The sequence below is a fragment of the Myodes glareolus genome, chromosome 7, assembly GCF_982192425.1.
Source record: "Myodes glareolus chromosome 7, mMyoGla1.1, whole genome shotgun sequence".
NCBI classification, from domain to species: Eukaryota; Metazoa; Chordata; class Mammalia; order Rodentia; family Cricetidae; genus Myodes; species Myodes glareolus.
Genome location: NC_142032.1, coordinates 57852392 through 57868424, shown reverse-complemented (window position 1 = coordinate 57868424; position 16033 = coordinate 57852392). Strand labels below are relative to the sequence as shown.

The following is a 16033-nucleotide window of genomic DNA, read 5'->3' as shown; positions in this document are numbered from 1 at the left end:
ATCTTCTACTTCGATTTTACTAAGCCCAAGCAGGAACCACAGTGTCCACCAGGACGTATGATGGACTTTCACTTCTTCAGGTTACATAGTAAACTGACATAATGCACTCCCAACCTTGAAACTGGCACCTATGGCTGGGTGTGGTGGCACATGCCTTTATTTGCAGCACTTGGGAGGCAAACGCAGGCAGGCAGATCTCTGTGCGTTCTGTGCCAGTTCCAAGCAAGCCAAGTGTGCACGGTAAGATCCTGTCTCAAACACAAAACAAAAAACACGTGAAAAGGGTGAAGGCGGAGCGAGAGGATCCTGGCCGGTAGCACCGCGTGGGGAAGTCGGAGGGCAAGTTTCACCCTTCTCCAGGAGACTCCTACAGTTTTGGTTGTACCTGTAGGGTTATCAACCAGGCCCAGCCAGGTGCAACTCTGCTGGAGTGAGGGCCTAGCGACCAGGCCTCGCCCCGAGGGCGGGTCATTACAAAGCCCCGCCTTCTGCGCGTGACCTGCCCCGCCCCCGCTCCACTTCTCTGTCACTTCCTGATTCCCGCTTCCTGCTTCCCAGAGGCCGGGATCCGGAGCCGCCCGAGGTTGCTGCCTCAGTCCCGGGCGCCCCTGGCGAGCGGTGAGCGGTGAGAGCGGCAGGGCTGGAGTAGGGGCGCAGACGTGGGCTGGGGCAGGGGGCATGAGTCAGAAGAGCGCATCCCCTCCGCGGCGCCCCACCCTCAATCCTAACCCCCCTCCCCCAGCGGCCCATCTTTCCTTTCCTGGGCAGGGATCTTTGGAAGTTGGGTCTCTGGTGTTCTTTGGACGGTTCTCTGAGGCCACTTTGAGAACCTGGTAGCATCCTCGAGACCCCTGTTCTGCCAGGGTCTCTATGCCGGACTTCCTGCACCTCTTTGCACATTCCCTGGGACTCAGCTGCGGCCTAGCTGGAAGACCAAACAAACCCTTTTACTGCCTCGTCTCCCCATCACCCAACCTCCAAACTCTGGTCGTGTAAAGCTGCTTGGAATCATTTGGGAGCTATAGATCTAAGCTCTGTCTTCCTTGCAGCAGCATCCGTACACACATACATGCGTGCGCGCACACACACCACACACACACAGATAACAGAGCCACGGAAGGCCTTGCGGGGAAGAGTCTGTTGGTCTTCACCTATGAACCCATTCTATAAGTGGGGAAACTGGAATTCCCAATGTCATCATGACCAATTCCCTGATGACACGGCTCTGTGTGTCTCTTTGGAGGCCAGAGCTGATCCAGGTGTCTCTGTCCTGTAGACATGTCCTTCCGAAAAGTGGTGCGACAGAGCAAATTCCGACATGTGTTCGGACAGCCGGTCAAGAATGACCAGTGCTATGAGGACATTCGAGTGTCCCGGGTCACCTGGGACAGTACCTTCTGCGCCGTCAACCCCAAGTTCCTGGCAGTGATTGTGGAAGCCAGTGGCGGGGGAGCCTTTATGGTGCTCCCTCTAAGCAAGGTGGGCCCCAGGGGTCAGGGTGGAGAGGAGGAATGAGGACATGCTGGCCACACCTGTGGACAGGGCAGTTTGTGCCATTTCTTGGCCCATTGCTACTGCTGGACAAGTCATAGTCCAGATTTATTGCCCAGGAGGTGTGGGTGCAAATAAAAGGTGTTTATTGCCACCAAGTTTGGATAGTAGGCTGCAGGCATTTCCTGCACGGAGTCACATCTGGGCCACCAGAAACGAGGGTAGTCACCTCACTCTTTCATCATGAAGGGGCCACAGATGCTGGGAGGAATGGGGACTGGGGCTGTTGGTTCCCCTCTGACTGCACTTTAATGCCTACAGACAGGCCGCATTGACAAGGCCTACCCAACAGTGTGTGGGCACACGGGACCTGTTCTGGACATTGACTGGTGTCCCCACAATGATGAAGTCATTGCCAGTGGCTCAGAGGACTGCACAGTCATGGTGAGCATAGGGCTGTTCAAATGAGGGTCTCGGGGTATGGCCGAAGGTTGCTGGCGGTGGGGCCAACACAGGCCTGGGCCCATCCCCCCTCTCCCTACCACAGGTATGGCAGATTCCAGAGAATGGGCTGACCTCACCTCTGACTGAGCCAGTAGTAGTGCTTGAGGGGCACACCAAGCGTGTGGGCATCATCACCTGGCACCCCACAGCCCGGAATGTGCTTCTCAGTGCAGGTCTGCACACTCCCTTCCCCTTCATACCCTTCTCCAGGGTGGCCGTGGAATGTTCAGCAGCCTCTCACAGGCCAGTCCGGAAACTCATGCCTACAGAGAGGGAAACCTAGTTTAGTACCGGTGGGCAGAGTGGGTCTGGCGGGCTGACGGCCCCACAGCTGCAGGCCTGGGCCTGACAGAGCTGCTGATCGTTTGCCTACCAGGTTGTGACAATGTGGTGCTTATCTGGAACGTGGGCACTGCAGAAGAGCTGTACCGTCTCGACAGCCTGCACCCTGACCTCATCTACAATGTGAGCTGGAACCACAATGGCAGCCTGTTCTGCTCAGCTTGCAAGGACAAGAGTGTCCGCATCATCGATCCAAGGCGGGGCACCCTGGTGGCAGTAGGTATCCCAGAGGGCAAGAATGACAACATAGAGACTCAGGGTCTTGACCTGCACTGCACTGACCACCTGTCCATCCTGCAGGAGCGGGAGAAGGCTCACGAGGGGGCCCGGCCCATGCGGGCCATCTTTCTGGCCGATGGCAAGGTGTTCACCACCGGTTTCAGCCGCATGAGTGAACGTCAGCTGGCACTCTGGGACCCAGTGAGTGATGTAGCCAGCCTCCTAAGGCGGGCAGGCTTGAGACCTGGGCCTCACCCTAGGATACTCCTCCCTGGGCCAGGCAGACAGAGATCAGCATGGAGGAGAAGCCTGCACTGCTTAGATCCTCAGCTTGGCCCTTGAGACTTCCCTCCCTTCCCTGACTCCAGCTCTCTGGCTCTCTCTGGCTCTCCTCCAGTGCCTCCTACACTCTTCTTTCTGCTTGCACAAACCATAAAGGTACCCTCCTCCTGGGAGCCCCCAGACCCTGCCCTTGCTACACTCTGTCTCTCAGCAAAGTGAACCCAAAGGCCCCTTTGACGCCTGGGCTGGTACCATCTGGCCCTTCAGCCTTCCTGTAACCAGACTTACTTAGCCCTTGCCTGTCAGTTTGGGAATAGGTTTACAACCCAGAGGAGGCTGGGAAAGTAGGACCTGGGAATGGAGAAAACCATTAGCATGTTGGGGATTGTTGCTGTCTGTTGTGTGAGACTGGCTGAGGCCAGTCCTGGAGGATTCAGAATGAGAAGCTTCTGACTTGGCCCCATTGTCCCCCATGTCCTTAGGACAACCTTGAGGAGCCTATGGCCCTGCAGGAGTTGGATTCCAGCAATGGGGCCCTGCTGCCCTTCTATGACCCAGATACCAGTGTGGTCTATGTCTGTGGCAAGGTGAGGCTTGGTGGGGCAACAGACTGGGGCTGAGAGGCCGGGAAAGGGTCTGGTCAAGTGCTGAGCTTCTTTACCCTCACAGGGCGACTCCAGCATCCGGTACTTTGAGATCACAGACGAGCCTCCCTATATCCACTTCCTGAACACATTCACGAGCAAAGAACCCCAGAGGGGTATGGGTAGCATGCCTAAGAGGGGCTTGGAGGTCAGCAAGTGTGAAATTGCCCGGTAAGAAGGTTCTCTGAGGCAGCTATCTATAGGCAGAGTTTATTTGAGGACCCAGTCAGGATTGGGAGGGGCGGGGTGGCTCAGACTGAGCAAGGCCAGGTCATCAGCATCCACAGTAAGAGTTCAGATGATGGAGACTAAGTTAGGCATGGTGTCATACACCTGTTATCCCATCATTTGGGAGTTCAGAGGACTGCAAGTACAGAGGCTAGCCTGGGCTACATAGTAAGTTCAAGGTCAGTCTGAACTGTATAGCAAGACCTTGTCTCAAGCAAAAAGCAAAGGAAAGGACTGGCAGTGTAGCTCAGTTGGTGGCGTGCCTGCCTCGCACAAAGCCCAGGGTCCTGCCACAGCACTGTAATGTGAAAGCTGCAGTTCAGGAGGCAGAGCTGAAGAAGGTCATCCTTGGCTCTATAGGATATCCAAGGCCAGCCAGGGATATAGGAAACCATGCTTCAAAAAAAAGAAATAGCACGGGTCTTTAATCTCAGCTCCCTGCAGAGGCAAGCTGATCTCCATGAGTTTGAAGAAAGGACGGTCTACATAGTGAGTTTCAGACTTCCATGGCTATACAATGAGACCCTGCCTTTAAAAAAAGAGACAAGAAAAGAAAGAAAAGAAAAATCACAAAGTTGCCTAGGATCACTCTAGAGGGACCCTTAAGACAGGGAGGCCATAAGCAGAAGTCACCAGGCAGCCTGTAGAAATGTCCAGGTTCCACTGTGGCTCCCCTCCCTTTTCCAGGTTCTACAAACTGCATGAGCGCAAGTGCGAGCCCATAGTCATGACTGTGCCAAGAAAGGTGAGGCTGCATGACCCCGCCCCCCACACCCTTCCCAGCAGAGGGGCCACTCCAGGGCAATGGGCGAGGTTGGGAGATAGCTGGAGGGATGACACAGGGTGCCCTGAGGCCCTGCAGTGACAGAGGCCAAGCATAGAGGGCCTTCATAGGAGAAAGGTCCAACAGTAGGATTGGAGTGGTGCTCTGTTGGGAGGGGGCTAGAAAGACAGGGGCTCTGGCCCTGAATCCCTTGGGGAGGGGCCTGGCTACATATGACTTGTCCTCGGATGCCGAGCCAGGAGCCTGGAACACATTCCCGCTGTCCTCCATTTGGTATTCACAGGCTCAGTGTGCCAGGAACGTCCTGGAGCAGAGCCCACAATCCTTCTATGGAGTACAGATCTGGCTCTCAGGACTCACAGAGCCATACAGCTGGCCCTTGTGGTCTGCTGGAGAGGGTGCCAGCAAGGGCTGTGCCCAGGAGGATCCGACAAGACTTGAGAGGGAACATTGGAAAAGAAAGTGGAAGGAGAGATTGGCACTCTCAAAGTCTCTGGGGATCAGACCTTTGGAGGATGGGTTGGGAAGAGTCCCACAAGTCAGACTGGGCGGTGGTGGTACACACCTTTAATCCCAGCGCTCAGGGTGGCAGAGGCAGGCGGATCTCTGAGTTTGAGGCCAGCCTGGTGAATTCCAGGTCAGCCAGGGCTACACAGAAACCGTCTTGAAAAAGAAAGGGAAAAAAAAAAGTCGGGAAGGTGTTGAGGATGCAGCTACTCACTCAGAGACCAGATGTGAGACCCCTGGTAGGGCCCCCAACTGATTCTGACCTCTCCTACCTGGTGCGCAGTCTGACCTCTTCCAGGATGATCTGTACCCTGACACAGCCGGACCTGAGGCTGCTCTTGAGGCAGAGGATTGGGTGAGCGGGCAGGATGCCGATCCGATCCTGATCTCACTACGGGAAGCCTATGTGCCCAGTAAACAACGGGACCTGAAGGTCAGCCGGCGAAATGTACTATTGGACAGCCGGCCTGCCAGTTCCAGCCGTCCCGGAGCCGCCACAGCTACCACAATTACGGATGTTCCCATTGGCGCCCTTGCTGGGGCTGGTGTATGTGTCCTACATTTGGGGGTGCTTTCCCATTGGCTGGACCTCAGGCCTTTACTGTAGGGGTAGGTTATGGCTGGTGCCCTGACTTCCATGTTTTTGCAGGAATCTGGGAAACTAGAAGAGGTGATGCAAGAGCTTCGGGCACTTCGGGTGCTGGTCAAGGAACAGGGGGAGCGCATCAGCCGCCTGGAGGAACAGCTGGGCCGCATGGAGAATGGGGATACATAGGACCACCAGGGACGTGCTCCCAACACTGCCTCCTTCTCCGCACCCCCTCTCACCTAGCTTCTGTGGCCAGGTCGCACAGGCAGTTTGCTGCTTAGCGCCTCTGGGGCAGGTCATGACCAGTTTGCACCTCTCCACAGCCTGGGGCCCAGGTTGGAAGCACCACTTGGCTTTTGGAAGATTTTTGTATTCCCAAGTACTTCAAGGGACCATCTTCTCGACCTGCCCAGCCCACTGCTCCCTCCCCAGAGAAAGCAGCAGAGATGGTTCTATATTTTCATTTTAAATAAAATGCTCTTTCTAAAGCCAGGTTTGACCTGCTGCTGTGGAGGGTTGGGGGTGGGGGGCACTAGGAACGGAAACTGCAAACTTTATGTGGAAAGTAGCTCCTGCGTACTTGAATTCCACCATGCAGAGAAACTGAGGCAAAAAGGGTGTGAGAGATGGGTTAGTGGATAAAATCACTTGCTAAGCAAGCCTGATGACCTGAACTTGATCCCTGCAACCCACGATAGAGAGATCTAACTTCCGTATATACCCACATGTGTAGGCATGTACAGAGTTGATTTGTTTTCCTGAGACAGGGTTTCTCTGTGTCCTGGCCATCGTGGAACTCTGTAGATCAAGGTGGCCTGGAACTCATGAGATCCGCCTGCCTTTGCCTCTTGTTTTGATTTCTAAAGGCTAGTACGGTACACACCTTTAGTCCCAGAGCACTCCAGGGGTAGAAGAGGAGGATCACCTTGAGTTCCTGGCCAGCCAAAGCCACACAGTGGATGTCCTGTTTCAGTTAGATGCACACTTCCTCCCTTTGGAGTTCTGGTCTTATATCCTGTGGCCACAACCTCACCTAGAGAGGCCTGGGAAGATTTGGTCTGGGTCTGGGGATCCTGAGAGGCTGAGACCCCATGAGGGTCCTATGATAGGCTAGAGTGGGTGGGGTGTTTCAGGCAGGAAACGGAAGTGTCAGTAACTCCTACTAGCTACTATACTTGAGCGCTCCGGAGCTCACTTCTCACTAAACACAGCCAGTCAGAGGTGGGTGCCCGTGCAAAGGCCATCGGATCAATGGTGAGCTGTGGAGCCCTCTGGGTTCTTGGGGCACAGTGGGCTGGGGATGGATTTGGGGGATTTCAGAGCTAAGGGGTCCCCTCACAAGAGACCTGGGGTAGAAAAGCCCAGGACTAACATGGGGTGGTACCTGGCCCTCACCTCAGAGCTGGGCTCTCTGGAATTCAGGATAGGTCCTGCAGTACCTCATTCTAGTTGTGGCCCTACTCCAAGACCCTTGGAATAGTCCCTCATCTGATCCCCCTCATGAGCTGAGTTTGGGTGTGACTCCTTCTCTGGAGCCTGGTGTGCTAAGGGAGGCTTTCACCCAGCACCCCTCCCCCACCCCTACCACACCCCCCCACCTGCTTTGTTCCAACCGCAGGCTTCCTTTGATAGCTATATGTGCTGCCCCAAACTGAGTCTTGGCCCTGCACGCCTGAGGCCCTCCAGGGCAGAATGGGGAGCTGAACGGAAACCCTGCAGCTGGGGCAGCCCCATGGTTGAGAGGAGGGGCTTCAAAGATCCCCCCCATCCTAGGACCAGTCAACCTCTGAGTTGATCTAGATACCTCCATCATGGCCTCCAGAGAGCCACCTGCTTCTCAGGCCCCCCAGCTCCCTCCACTGCCCAGGCAGGCCATTTTAACACATCTGGCTAATGTCCATTAAACATCTAGGTGCCACCATGGTTTTAAGTGGTGTCCCCCTCCCAATTCCATCATCTAGGAGCTTATTCTGATGGGAAGGGAACAGAATAATCAATTTTTTCTCTGGTGTGGGATTTGATGGGAGAAGAGTAATTAAGGGACGGGTTAGCTGTAGAGGGCTGGTGGGTCTCATCAGCAGGGCCTAGACCATGGCAAGCAGGCAGGCTTGAGGCTGTGGAAGTCCAGCATCTGAGCAGTGCACAGGCCTCAGGCAAAATGGCAGACCAGGGGCAGTGAGAAGTGACTGCAGGGTTGAGTTGAAGGCGGTCACACTAGGGCAAGGCCTTAACCAAATAAGGGCTGGGGATTTTCTGCTTGACTGTCCCTGTTTTGCTTGAGGCAACTAAAGATTGTGTCAGAAAAGATCAGTTGGTTTCATCAATAACAACTTCTCCCTGCTGTCTCCCACAGGCTCTGCCTGGTACCCTCAGATTTAGGGTGCTGTTAGCCCTGCCCGGGGCCCTGGCCTCTGGGGTAGGCACAGAGGATGGTGCAGGCTCCAGTGCTGTCACCATCATCCTGCTGTTCCTGCTCCTGCTGCTACTTGTCACTGCCCTGGCCTTCGCCTGGCATCGCCTCAGTCGTGCCTCAGGGGGCTACTACCACCCAGCTCGCCTGGGTGCTGCGTTGTGGGGCCACACCCGCCGCCTGCTCTGGGCCAGCCCTGCAGGCCGCTGGCTTCGGGCCCGCACTGACCTGGGATCCCCAGAGGAACCAGGGCAGCAAGAGGAGCAGGATGCAGAAGAGGATTTCATGATGGATGGTGGCCCTGAGGAAGCTGGTCCCCAGGAAGAGGAGCAGCGGTGTGAAGCCGGAGCTCAAGCAAAGCAGGCCCCAGCAGCATATGACACAGACAGTGAAGGGGGCCTAGGCCTCAGCTCGCAAGGCCCCGTGGGCTCAGGCAGCAGTGCTGAGGCCCTTCTGAGTGACCTGCACGCCTTTTCAGGTAGTGCAGCCTGGGATGACAGTGCTGGAAAAGCAGGGGGCCAGCGCCTTCATGTCACCGCACTATAGGAGCCAGCCTGCTGTCCTGTCCCTGCCCCAGCCTCTGACTGTCTCTTTTCATGCTGTCCTGATGAAACAAGAACCAGCCTGGACCATCATCATCCCATGCAGCTTAGACTGCCACCCCGACCAGTTTCCCAGAGTGTCCCTCTCCCCCTCCCCAGGCACTGGGCAGACACCGAAAATAAAACTTCTTAAGTCCTGAGGTCTGGAGTCCTTTAGCATTCCTCCTCCCCTCCTCTCCCTAAATGGGCCATTCTGGTGTCCTGCAGTCCAGCGGAAGCCATTCTGCCAGGATTCAGTCCTTTAATTCTCTAAGGGCACAGGTGAAGTCCCTTCTGGTGGGATGGGTGTTAGACCCGTGGTAAGTCTGCTGCCAGGGCTGTACGCTGCAGCCCTACATGTACATGATTATAGGGCTCAGCCACCCAAGAGATACACCCAGATGGGAGGTGGCCAGGTCCTCACAGCCAACAGGGAGCTGGCCTCAGGGCTGCCCTCTTCCTCTGTTCTCAGCGTCCTGGGCGCCCACGGCCCTTCTTGGATTTCTTGGTCCCTGAGGGGGGACGGATGGGAAGAGGGGCAGTGCTTGTGGGTGGTGGTGGTGATGGTGGTGGCAGGAGTGGAGGTAGAGATGGCTCCATGGGCTCTGGTGGGCCAGGGCTGGGCCGGAACCCCTCAAAGGGCGAGAACTTGAGGGGGCTGCAGGAAAAACCAAGGCAGAGTCAGAGCCTCCTAAGCTTAGGCAGGAATACTGGCAGTAGGTCCACAAACGGCCGTTTTAGCAGTCCATTGCAGATGTACAGGGACTGGGGTTCCGGTGGGCAGGAGACAGGCTAGCCCTAAAGAAAATCTTGACCAGAGTATCCCAAAGGTAGTCTGTGCTAGAGAGACCCACCCCAGTCACATGCCTGCCCTGTCCCTGGGTACCTGATGGGGGTGCGGGGGCTGCTGTTAAGGCGCCTGGGGGAACGCAGCTTGGGCTGGAAAGAGAAGCCCTCCTTGATGCTGTCCAGGACAGAAGGTGCCACATACGTGAAGCCCTGTGGGGAAAGGCCAGGTCAGCCAATGCTTGGCATTTCCAGTCCCTGGCTACAATCCCTTCTCTGGTCCCCATAACCCCCATGCCCTCACCAGGAAGGCTTGGTTGGCACTCTCACTGAGGGCTGTGTCATCTGGACTATCTACTGGAGTCTGCCGTGTAAAACGTGTATCAAACTGGCTCACGTCCTCTTCTGACTGCTGTGGGAAGATCCATGTAGAAAATTAGGGGGATCTGAAGTGCAGGGTCTCCACCTGCCATAGGGGCCAAAAGGATCCCCAGATACTCACCAGACTCGGCCTGAAGGGAGGGTCCACCCGGCGGGCCAAGAGGTCATCCCAATTGATGTGCCGGAAGAAGGGGTGCCTCTGAGGTTGGAGGGTGCCCAGGAACATGTCAGAGACTCACCTTGCCTAGCTCCCTGCTTTAGCCCACTTCATCCTCTGGCCCTAACTCCTTATCCTAACCCCAGACTCACCTGCACCTCAGCAGCATCTCCTGGGCCACCCCCAATTCGTTGAACGGGATTCCGCTTCAGAAACTGCAGAAGCAGAGAAGAGGTAAGGGTGGATGCCCCATTTCCAGAATGGGGAGAAGGCAAGCAGAAACAAGGTACAGACTCTGGAACATGGCCTCTGCCCACCGAACCCCTTGATACTGGGTTGAGTGCCCTCTTCATGAAGCCTTGGCAAAGCTCCTGCTCAAGGCCATCTTAGAGGCCTTAGAATCTATGTGACACTCCCTCCCTTTAACAGGATGATGCTGGCACTTCTGATGGAATACGGCTAGCTCACAAGAATACCCTGCTGATGAAGACACAGACCCAGGACTGCTCAGGGGCAGTGGTGAGGCTCTCAGAACCCAGGCCTGAACTCAGGGTCTTGAGCTCCAAAGCCAATGTTCCTATCATTTCCAGGGGCAAACTGCACAGGATGGGGGCCTGGCCTTCCCCAGGGCCTAAGGACACTCAAGCATATGTACAGGATTACTGTCTGTCAAGGCTTAGGGGAAGAGATGGGAGCCTGGACAGGAGGGAGCCCCACCTTTTTGACAAGGTCCCGGGCATCCGGGGTGAGGTAGGGGGGCAGCACCAGCTTCCCTTTCATGATTTTATCCATAGTTTTCTTTCGGTTCTCTGCGGTGAAGGGCGGCTGGAAGAGGCAGAAAGTGAGAGCAGTCTAGGGGGATCTTCCCACCCAGTCTTGCCCCAGCCTGGAAGGGGGGGTCTCCCCAACACCCACCCTCCTCCCAAGGAGCTGGACTTGCCGATCCAGTGAGCATGTCGTACATCAGGGCCCCCAGGCTCCACCAGTCCACTGCCCGGTTGTGGCCGCTGCGCACTAGAATCTCTGGGGCCCTGGGAGACAGGTGAACTGTCAGTAAGGGCAAGCCCTCTTTGGTTATTCTCTCAGACCCAGGGCCAGTCAGGTGCCACTTACATGTACTCGATGGTGCCACAGAAGGTGTGCGTGATGGCACCATCATGAATGGACTCTTTGCAGAGTCCAAAGTCTGTCAATTTGATGTGGCCTGAGAAAGAACATTAAAAGGGATAACATGGGGGTGAAATGTGGCCCAGGCCTACAGGTGGGTTCCTCACCCCTACCCTGCAGACCACCAAGACAGGGGGTGTGAGCAGGCACGCCTGCAACGTGCTCACCCTGGCTGTTGAGCATGATGTTCTCCGGCTTGAGATCCCGGTAGATGATGCCTTGGGAATGGAGATGGCCCAGGGCCAGCGTGATCTCAGCCAAGTAGAAGCTGCAGAGACAGGACAAGATGAAGGCAGGGCAAAGGTGGAGCGAAGGCAAGGACAAGCACCCCCAGAGACCCACCAGGCTGTGTCTTCCAGGAAGATGCCTTCTCGCTCAAGATGTGTGAAGAGTTCACCACCTGTGAGGCAAGCACAACAGCAGCTGTGTACTCAGGCCCAGTCCTGCTGCTGCCTGTCAGTTTCTTCTAGAGAAAAGTGGGGCGTGTAGATCCCACCCTACCTGCCTCCCAGAGCTGCCGTGGGGACTCAATTCAATCAGCAAACATCTACCGTCGCCTACTCACTCGGTGCCTGGCCCTGTGCTGGGTGAAGCTGGGGCAGAGTTGAGGAGACCCAGCCATTGCCCTCAGGATGCTCAGTCTGATGGGGAGACAGACATGCGCACAGTGCTCTAGGATGCCAGGCGCAGGTAACAGCTCTGAGAACTTCACCACGGAGCTTCGTGGTGGAGGACATAGGAAGCTAATCTCAACAAAAAGATGGAGAAAGGGCAACAAAAGTGTGGCTTTCAGGGTGTCGATATAGTGAAGAAGGATGCCAAGCATGCAGAGACAAGCTCGTGGGGCTCAGCTGGTACTAGAGAAGCAGGGAGAAAGAGTGGGCCTTGGTCACCCTTGGTAAGCAGTGGTGTGACCGAAAAGGCCAAGGCTTTGTTTGGGTAGTTAGAGATGTGTGCTCTAGGATGATGGCCTTTGCAATTAGTGGAGGATATACAAGAACCCAAGTGGGCTAGACCCTCAAAGCCAGTTTAGAAACAGACTTGCTGTGTATGGTGGCACATGCCTTAATCCAAGACAGGGGCGGGGAGTGTCTTTGAGTTCTATGTGGTAAGTTCCAGGTCAGTCAATGCTATACAGTGAGACCGTGTCTCAAAGGACAAAACAAGTAGGTGTAGTGGCACATGCCTTAACCCCAGCGCTCAGTAGACACAGCCAGACCTCCTGAGTTTGAGAATCTGAATTCAAGGTGGATCTCCTGAGTTCAGGGCCAGCACGGTCTACATAGTAAGTTCCAGGCAAGCCAAGGCTACACATAAGCAGACCTTGTCTCAAAACAAAAACAAAAAATGACCTTATAGAAACAGTTACTATCCATGAGACTTCCAAGATGAAGAAGGATGCAGCTAGATGGGGACCTGGCACACGGGGGACAGGCAGGAAAGGTAGCAAAACTGGATGGAATTCCCTCTGGACATCTAGACAAGCTCCCACCAGACCCACACACCCCACAAACACTAGGCACTGGATGGATGTTTGCTGAATGAATGAACAAATGGAGGACAGACAGATGGACATATGGCAAGGCATGGTGTTTGAGCCTCCCAGCCATCCTCCACCACCACGTTTCTCAGGATTCCCTGAGTCCTCATGCTCCCCATGCTTGTCCCCTGCCCCCCACTACTCAGCCTCGCCCACACACCTACCACTGAGGCACTCCAGGATGAGGTAGAGTTTGCCACCTGTCTGGAAAGCGTAGGCCAGCTCCACAATGAAGGGATGCTTCACAGATTCTAGAATGTTCCGCTCAGCCCGGGTATGTGCTGTGTCCTTGGCATTGCGTACAATCTTGGCCTAGAGATGCAGGACTGGGTTAGAGAGTGAAGTACCAGAGTGATTTCCTTTGGGCTCTGCTGTTTTACTGTTTTGCAGAACGTTCAACGCCAGTATTCAACCATGTTGGTGTTCTAGTAAGTACAAGGAAAGTCAGGTTTCAAATATATATTAATATACAACTTGGGGTCGGGCGATGTGGCGCAGGCCTTTAATCCCAGCACTCGGGAGGCAGAGGCAGGTGGGTCTCTGTGAGTTCAAGACCAGCCTGGTCTACAAGAGCTAATTTCAGGACAGGCTCCAAAGCTACAGAAAAACCCTGTCTCAAAAAAAAAAAAACAAAAAACAAAAAAAACCCCAACAACTTGGTGATATAAGCGTCTAGACTCTAGGTCTGTGTAGACATGGGCATGCAGTGATGTCAAGATGACTAGAGGACTGGGGACAAGGCCCAGATGTTAAAAGTACAGGCTATGCAATCATGGAGATCTGAGTTCAAACGCCCAAGTATTGACATAAAAAGTCAAGGGTGAAGCTGGGTGGCAGTGGCGCACGCCTTTAATCCCAGCACTTGGAAGGCAGAGGCGGGCAGATCTCTGTGAATTCAAGGCCTGCCTGATCTACTAGAGCTAGTTCCAGGACAGGCTCTAAAACTACAGTGAAACCCTGTCACAAAAAACAACAACAACAAAAAAAGCCAAGGACGGCTGTGTGTGCCTGTAACCTAGGCACTGTGGGAGGTGGAGACAGAAGGATCACTGGGGCTTGCTGGCCACCAGCCTAGCTCCAGGTTCAGTGAGAGACCCTGTCACATGAGAATAAGAAAGTGATAGAGTAGGGAATCCTATGCTGCCCTCTGGCCTCTATCATGTATAAATCATACATTAGTTTAAAATGATTAGGATTTGTGAAAGATCGTTAGTCAGTTGCAGTTAAAGGCTGCCCCACTTTCACACCTGTCTTCTTGCTTCTCAGCCACTGCCCTTCTCCTATCTTTTTTTTTTTTTTCAAGACAGGGTTTCTCTAGCTTTGGAGCCTGTCCTGGAGCTCGCTCTGTAGATCAGGCTGGCCTCGAACTCACAAAGATTGCCTGCCTCTGCTTTCCAAGTGCTGGGATTAAAGGCGTGCACCACCACCACCTGGCCCTTCTGTCATCTTTTGCCACTCAAATTTCTGTGTAATTCTACTGCTATGAGTAGTAAACCTTTTCAGGAACTGGTTTATCCTCTCAGTTTCTCAACCTTGACACTCTGTTTGTTGTTCAAGACAAGATATCATTATGTAGCCCAGGCTGTCCTAAACCAAGTCAGAGCCTCCTCCTGCTTCATCCCTTCAAGCCCTGAGGCGACAGGGTGTATCCCATCAAATTCAGTGAACTACTGACACGCTGAGCCAGACAAGTCTTTGTTGTTGGTTCCTGTTTATCTGCCTCTCTACCTTTTAGTCACTGATTGTCAACTGTACTTCCCCTACTAGTCATGGCCATCAAAACTTGCCAATGTGCCCCAGCAGACAGGTTGCTCCCTTTCAAGAATGACTGAAAAACAGTACGTGACAATAGGTACTAAGCCAGCAAGTGACAAGATAGAGATTGTCTTCATCATGTTCACGGTTGTCCTCCCAAAGCCTGGAACAGGTTGTGGGGTGGAGGCTGTCTCCACCAAGTTCACGGTTGTCCTCCCAAAGCCTTGGACAGGTTGTGGGGTGGTAGCGACTCAGCATTTGCTGGCTGAGCAAATGGCTCACCTTTCTCAAGACTTTCATGGCGTATATTTTCCCCGAGTTGGCACCTTGCACTTTTCTCACTTGGAACACCTGTAGGACAGGGGAAGCAGGATCAACATTCCTCACACATCCTATTTTCAAGGAGCCCCACCCTAAGGCTCTAGTACTGGGACCAAAAGCACTAAACTCAGCTCAAGGGTGGAGCACTTAAGATCTCTATCAGATTTTGAGAGGTTCTGCCCTTCCCTCCCTTGGGTTTCCACCTCTAAATCCCCTTCAGAGGCTCCACACAGAAGCCTATTGGGTGTGAAGGATGGTATGCTGCCCCAGGCTAGAGCTGAGGTCACCATGAGGGGAAGGGGTGCTAGTACCTTCCCATAGCCCCCCTTGCCCAGCACATTCAGAAGCTCAAAGCAATGGGGTCCGATGCGTTCTGGGCCCAGGTTCACGCTGCTCTCCGTCAGCTCCACCTCCTCATAGTGTCCCACCGTCCTAAAGACACAGAAAGTTAATGAGAGCAAGGCTCTGGTGTACCCCAAGTCCCATCCCTACTCCGTGTCCCCGGCCCCCAGAAAGACCCCTCACTCACTCCAGGCCAGCAGCCCTCAACTCGCCAAGGGGACACACCTCCTGTGAGAAACCGAGGGGTAAGAACCATGGAGATGCATGAACATCTCCTCCCAATCCAGGGGGAACTCTTGGCCCAGGAGAAAGGACCAAAGATGGGAGACAGGAATGGGGGAAAGGTGGGGAAGAGAGACCAAGGGCAGAAAGGGAAGACTGGGTTCAGGGGCTGGGGTTGGATCTGGGAAGGATGGGGCACTCAAGAGTAGGGAGTGTCGTGCCTTTGGTTAGCCGGCTGGGCCCCCGGGTCCAGTCGTGCCCGGCGGGAAACACTCACCGCAGGGCTGAACTCCGGCTCGCCCTCGCCCTCGCTGCCTTCCTCGGTTTCCAAGTCTAGGTCAAACACGGCGGCCATGGCTCCGCCGGCCCCGGCGGCCCCTTGGCCCGGACCAGGCGGAGTTCTGACTGACAGCCCAGGCTTGGGAGCTGCGTTATCTCTCCGCGACGGGCAGCCGCGCGCGCTGCTGACGCAAAGTAGCTTCGCCCACTCTCTCGCAAGTCCTTTAGCCAGGTGGGAGGGAATATGGTGGCTGTCGCAAAGTCTCTCGGGAGTTGTAGTTCCAGAGACCTGGACCAGCTATCCTGCAGCCCTCTGAACAGGCTATACTAGACTGTCTCTTCCTAATCCCGCTCTCCCGGGTCTGCACCCGACGCGAGTAACGCAGAGCCTCCTTTTTGGCTCTGGGATAAGTTCGAGATTGAATGGGCAGAATCACAGGCACATGCAGGTTTGAGTTAAAATGGCAAATCTACAGCTGTTCTTGGAGCTGAGTTGCCAGGC

The 16033-nt window shown here is 54.7% G+C and overlaps 3 protein-coding genes and 1 long non-coding RNA gene across 7 annotated transcripts; 2 read left to right on the top strand and 2 right to left on the bottom strand.

The window, feature by feature from the left end:
- Positions 1 to 496: 496 nt before the first annotated feature.
- Coro1b (coronin 1B) lies at positions 497 to 6078 on the top strand. Of its 2 annotated transcripts, none has more exons than XM_085693484.1 (11): positions 497 to 618; positions 1277 to 1479; positions 1813 to 1935; positions 2039 to 2168; positions 2372 to 2553; positions 2638 to 2757; positions 3321 to 3425; positions 3508 to 3653; positions 4398 to 4455; positions 5285 to 5548; positions 5651 to 6078. In XM_085693484.1, the coding sequence occupies exons 2-11, from the start codon at positions 1279 to 1281 to the stop codon at positions 5774 to 5776; spliced, it is 1455 nt and encodes a 484-aa protein (XP_085549610.1). In that variant the 5' UTR covers positions 497 to 618; positions 1277 to 1278; the 3' UTR covers positions 5777 to 6078. The 2 variants fall into 2 exon arrangements, with proteins under 2 accessions (XP_085549610.1, XP_048313818.1); XM_048457861.2 differs by having other exon boundaries at positions 497 to 625.
- LOC148121428 (uncharacterized) lies at positions 1617 to 6610 on the bottom strand. The gene is made up of 2 exons (XR_015738394.1): positions 6474 to 6610; positions 1617 to 2258 (listed from the first exon to the last, which is right to left on the bottom strand). It is a non-coding gene; the product is annotated as an uncharacterized LOC148121428 (long non-coding RNA).
- Positions 6611 to 6698: 88 nt separating this feature from the next.
- Positions 6699 to 8742, top strand: Ptprcap (protein tyrosine phosphatase receptor type C associated protein). The gene is made up of 2 exons (XM_048457862.3): positions 6699 to 6844; positions 7944 to 8742. Exons 1-2 carry the CDS (start codon positions 6842 to 6844, stop codon positions 8544 to 8546), a joined length of 606 nt encoding a protein of 201 aa, XP_048313819.1. The 5' UTR covers positions 6699 to 6841; the 3' UTR covers positions 8547 to 8742.
- Positions 8743 to 8823: 81 nt separating this feature from the next.
- Rps6kb2 (ribosomal protein S6 kinase B2) lies at positions 8824 to 15688 on the bottom strand. Of its 3 annotated transcripts, none has more exons than XM_048457857.3 (15): positions 15530 to 15688; positions 15218 to 15258; positions 15000 to 15120; positions 14650 to 14718; positions 12777 to 12924; positions 11415 to 11472; positions 11240 to 11340; positions 11019 to 11109; positions 10846 to 10936; positions 10623 to 10730; positions 10058 to 10120; positions 9870 to 9947; positions 9672 to 9776; positions 9468 to 9580; positions 8824 to 9239 (listed from the first exon to the last, which is right to left on the bottom strand). In XM_048457857.3, the coding sequence occupies exons 1-15, from the start codon at positions 15605 to 15607 to the stop codon at positions 9050 to 9052; spliced, it is 1455 nt and encodes a 484-aa protein (XP_048313814.1). In that variant the 5' UTR covers positions 15608 to 15688; the 3' UTR covers positions 8824 to 9049. The 3 variants fall into 3 exon arrangements, with proteins under 3 accessions (XP_048313814.1, XP_048313812.1, XP_048313815.1); XM_048457855.3 differs by having other exon boundaries at positions 9672 to 9779; positions 15530 to 15687; XM_048457858.3 differs by lacking the exon at positions 15218 to 15258 and having other exon boundaries at positions 9672 to 9779; positions 15530 to 15647.
- Between the last annotated feature and the right edge of the window lie 345 nt (positions 15689 to 16033).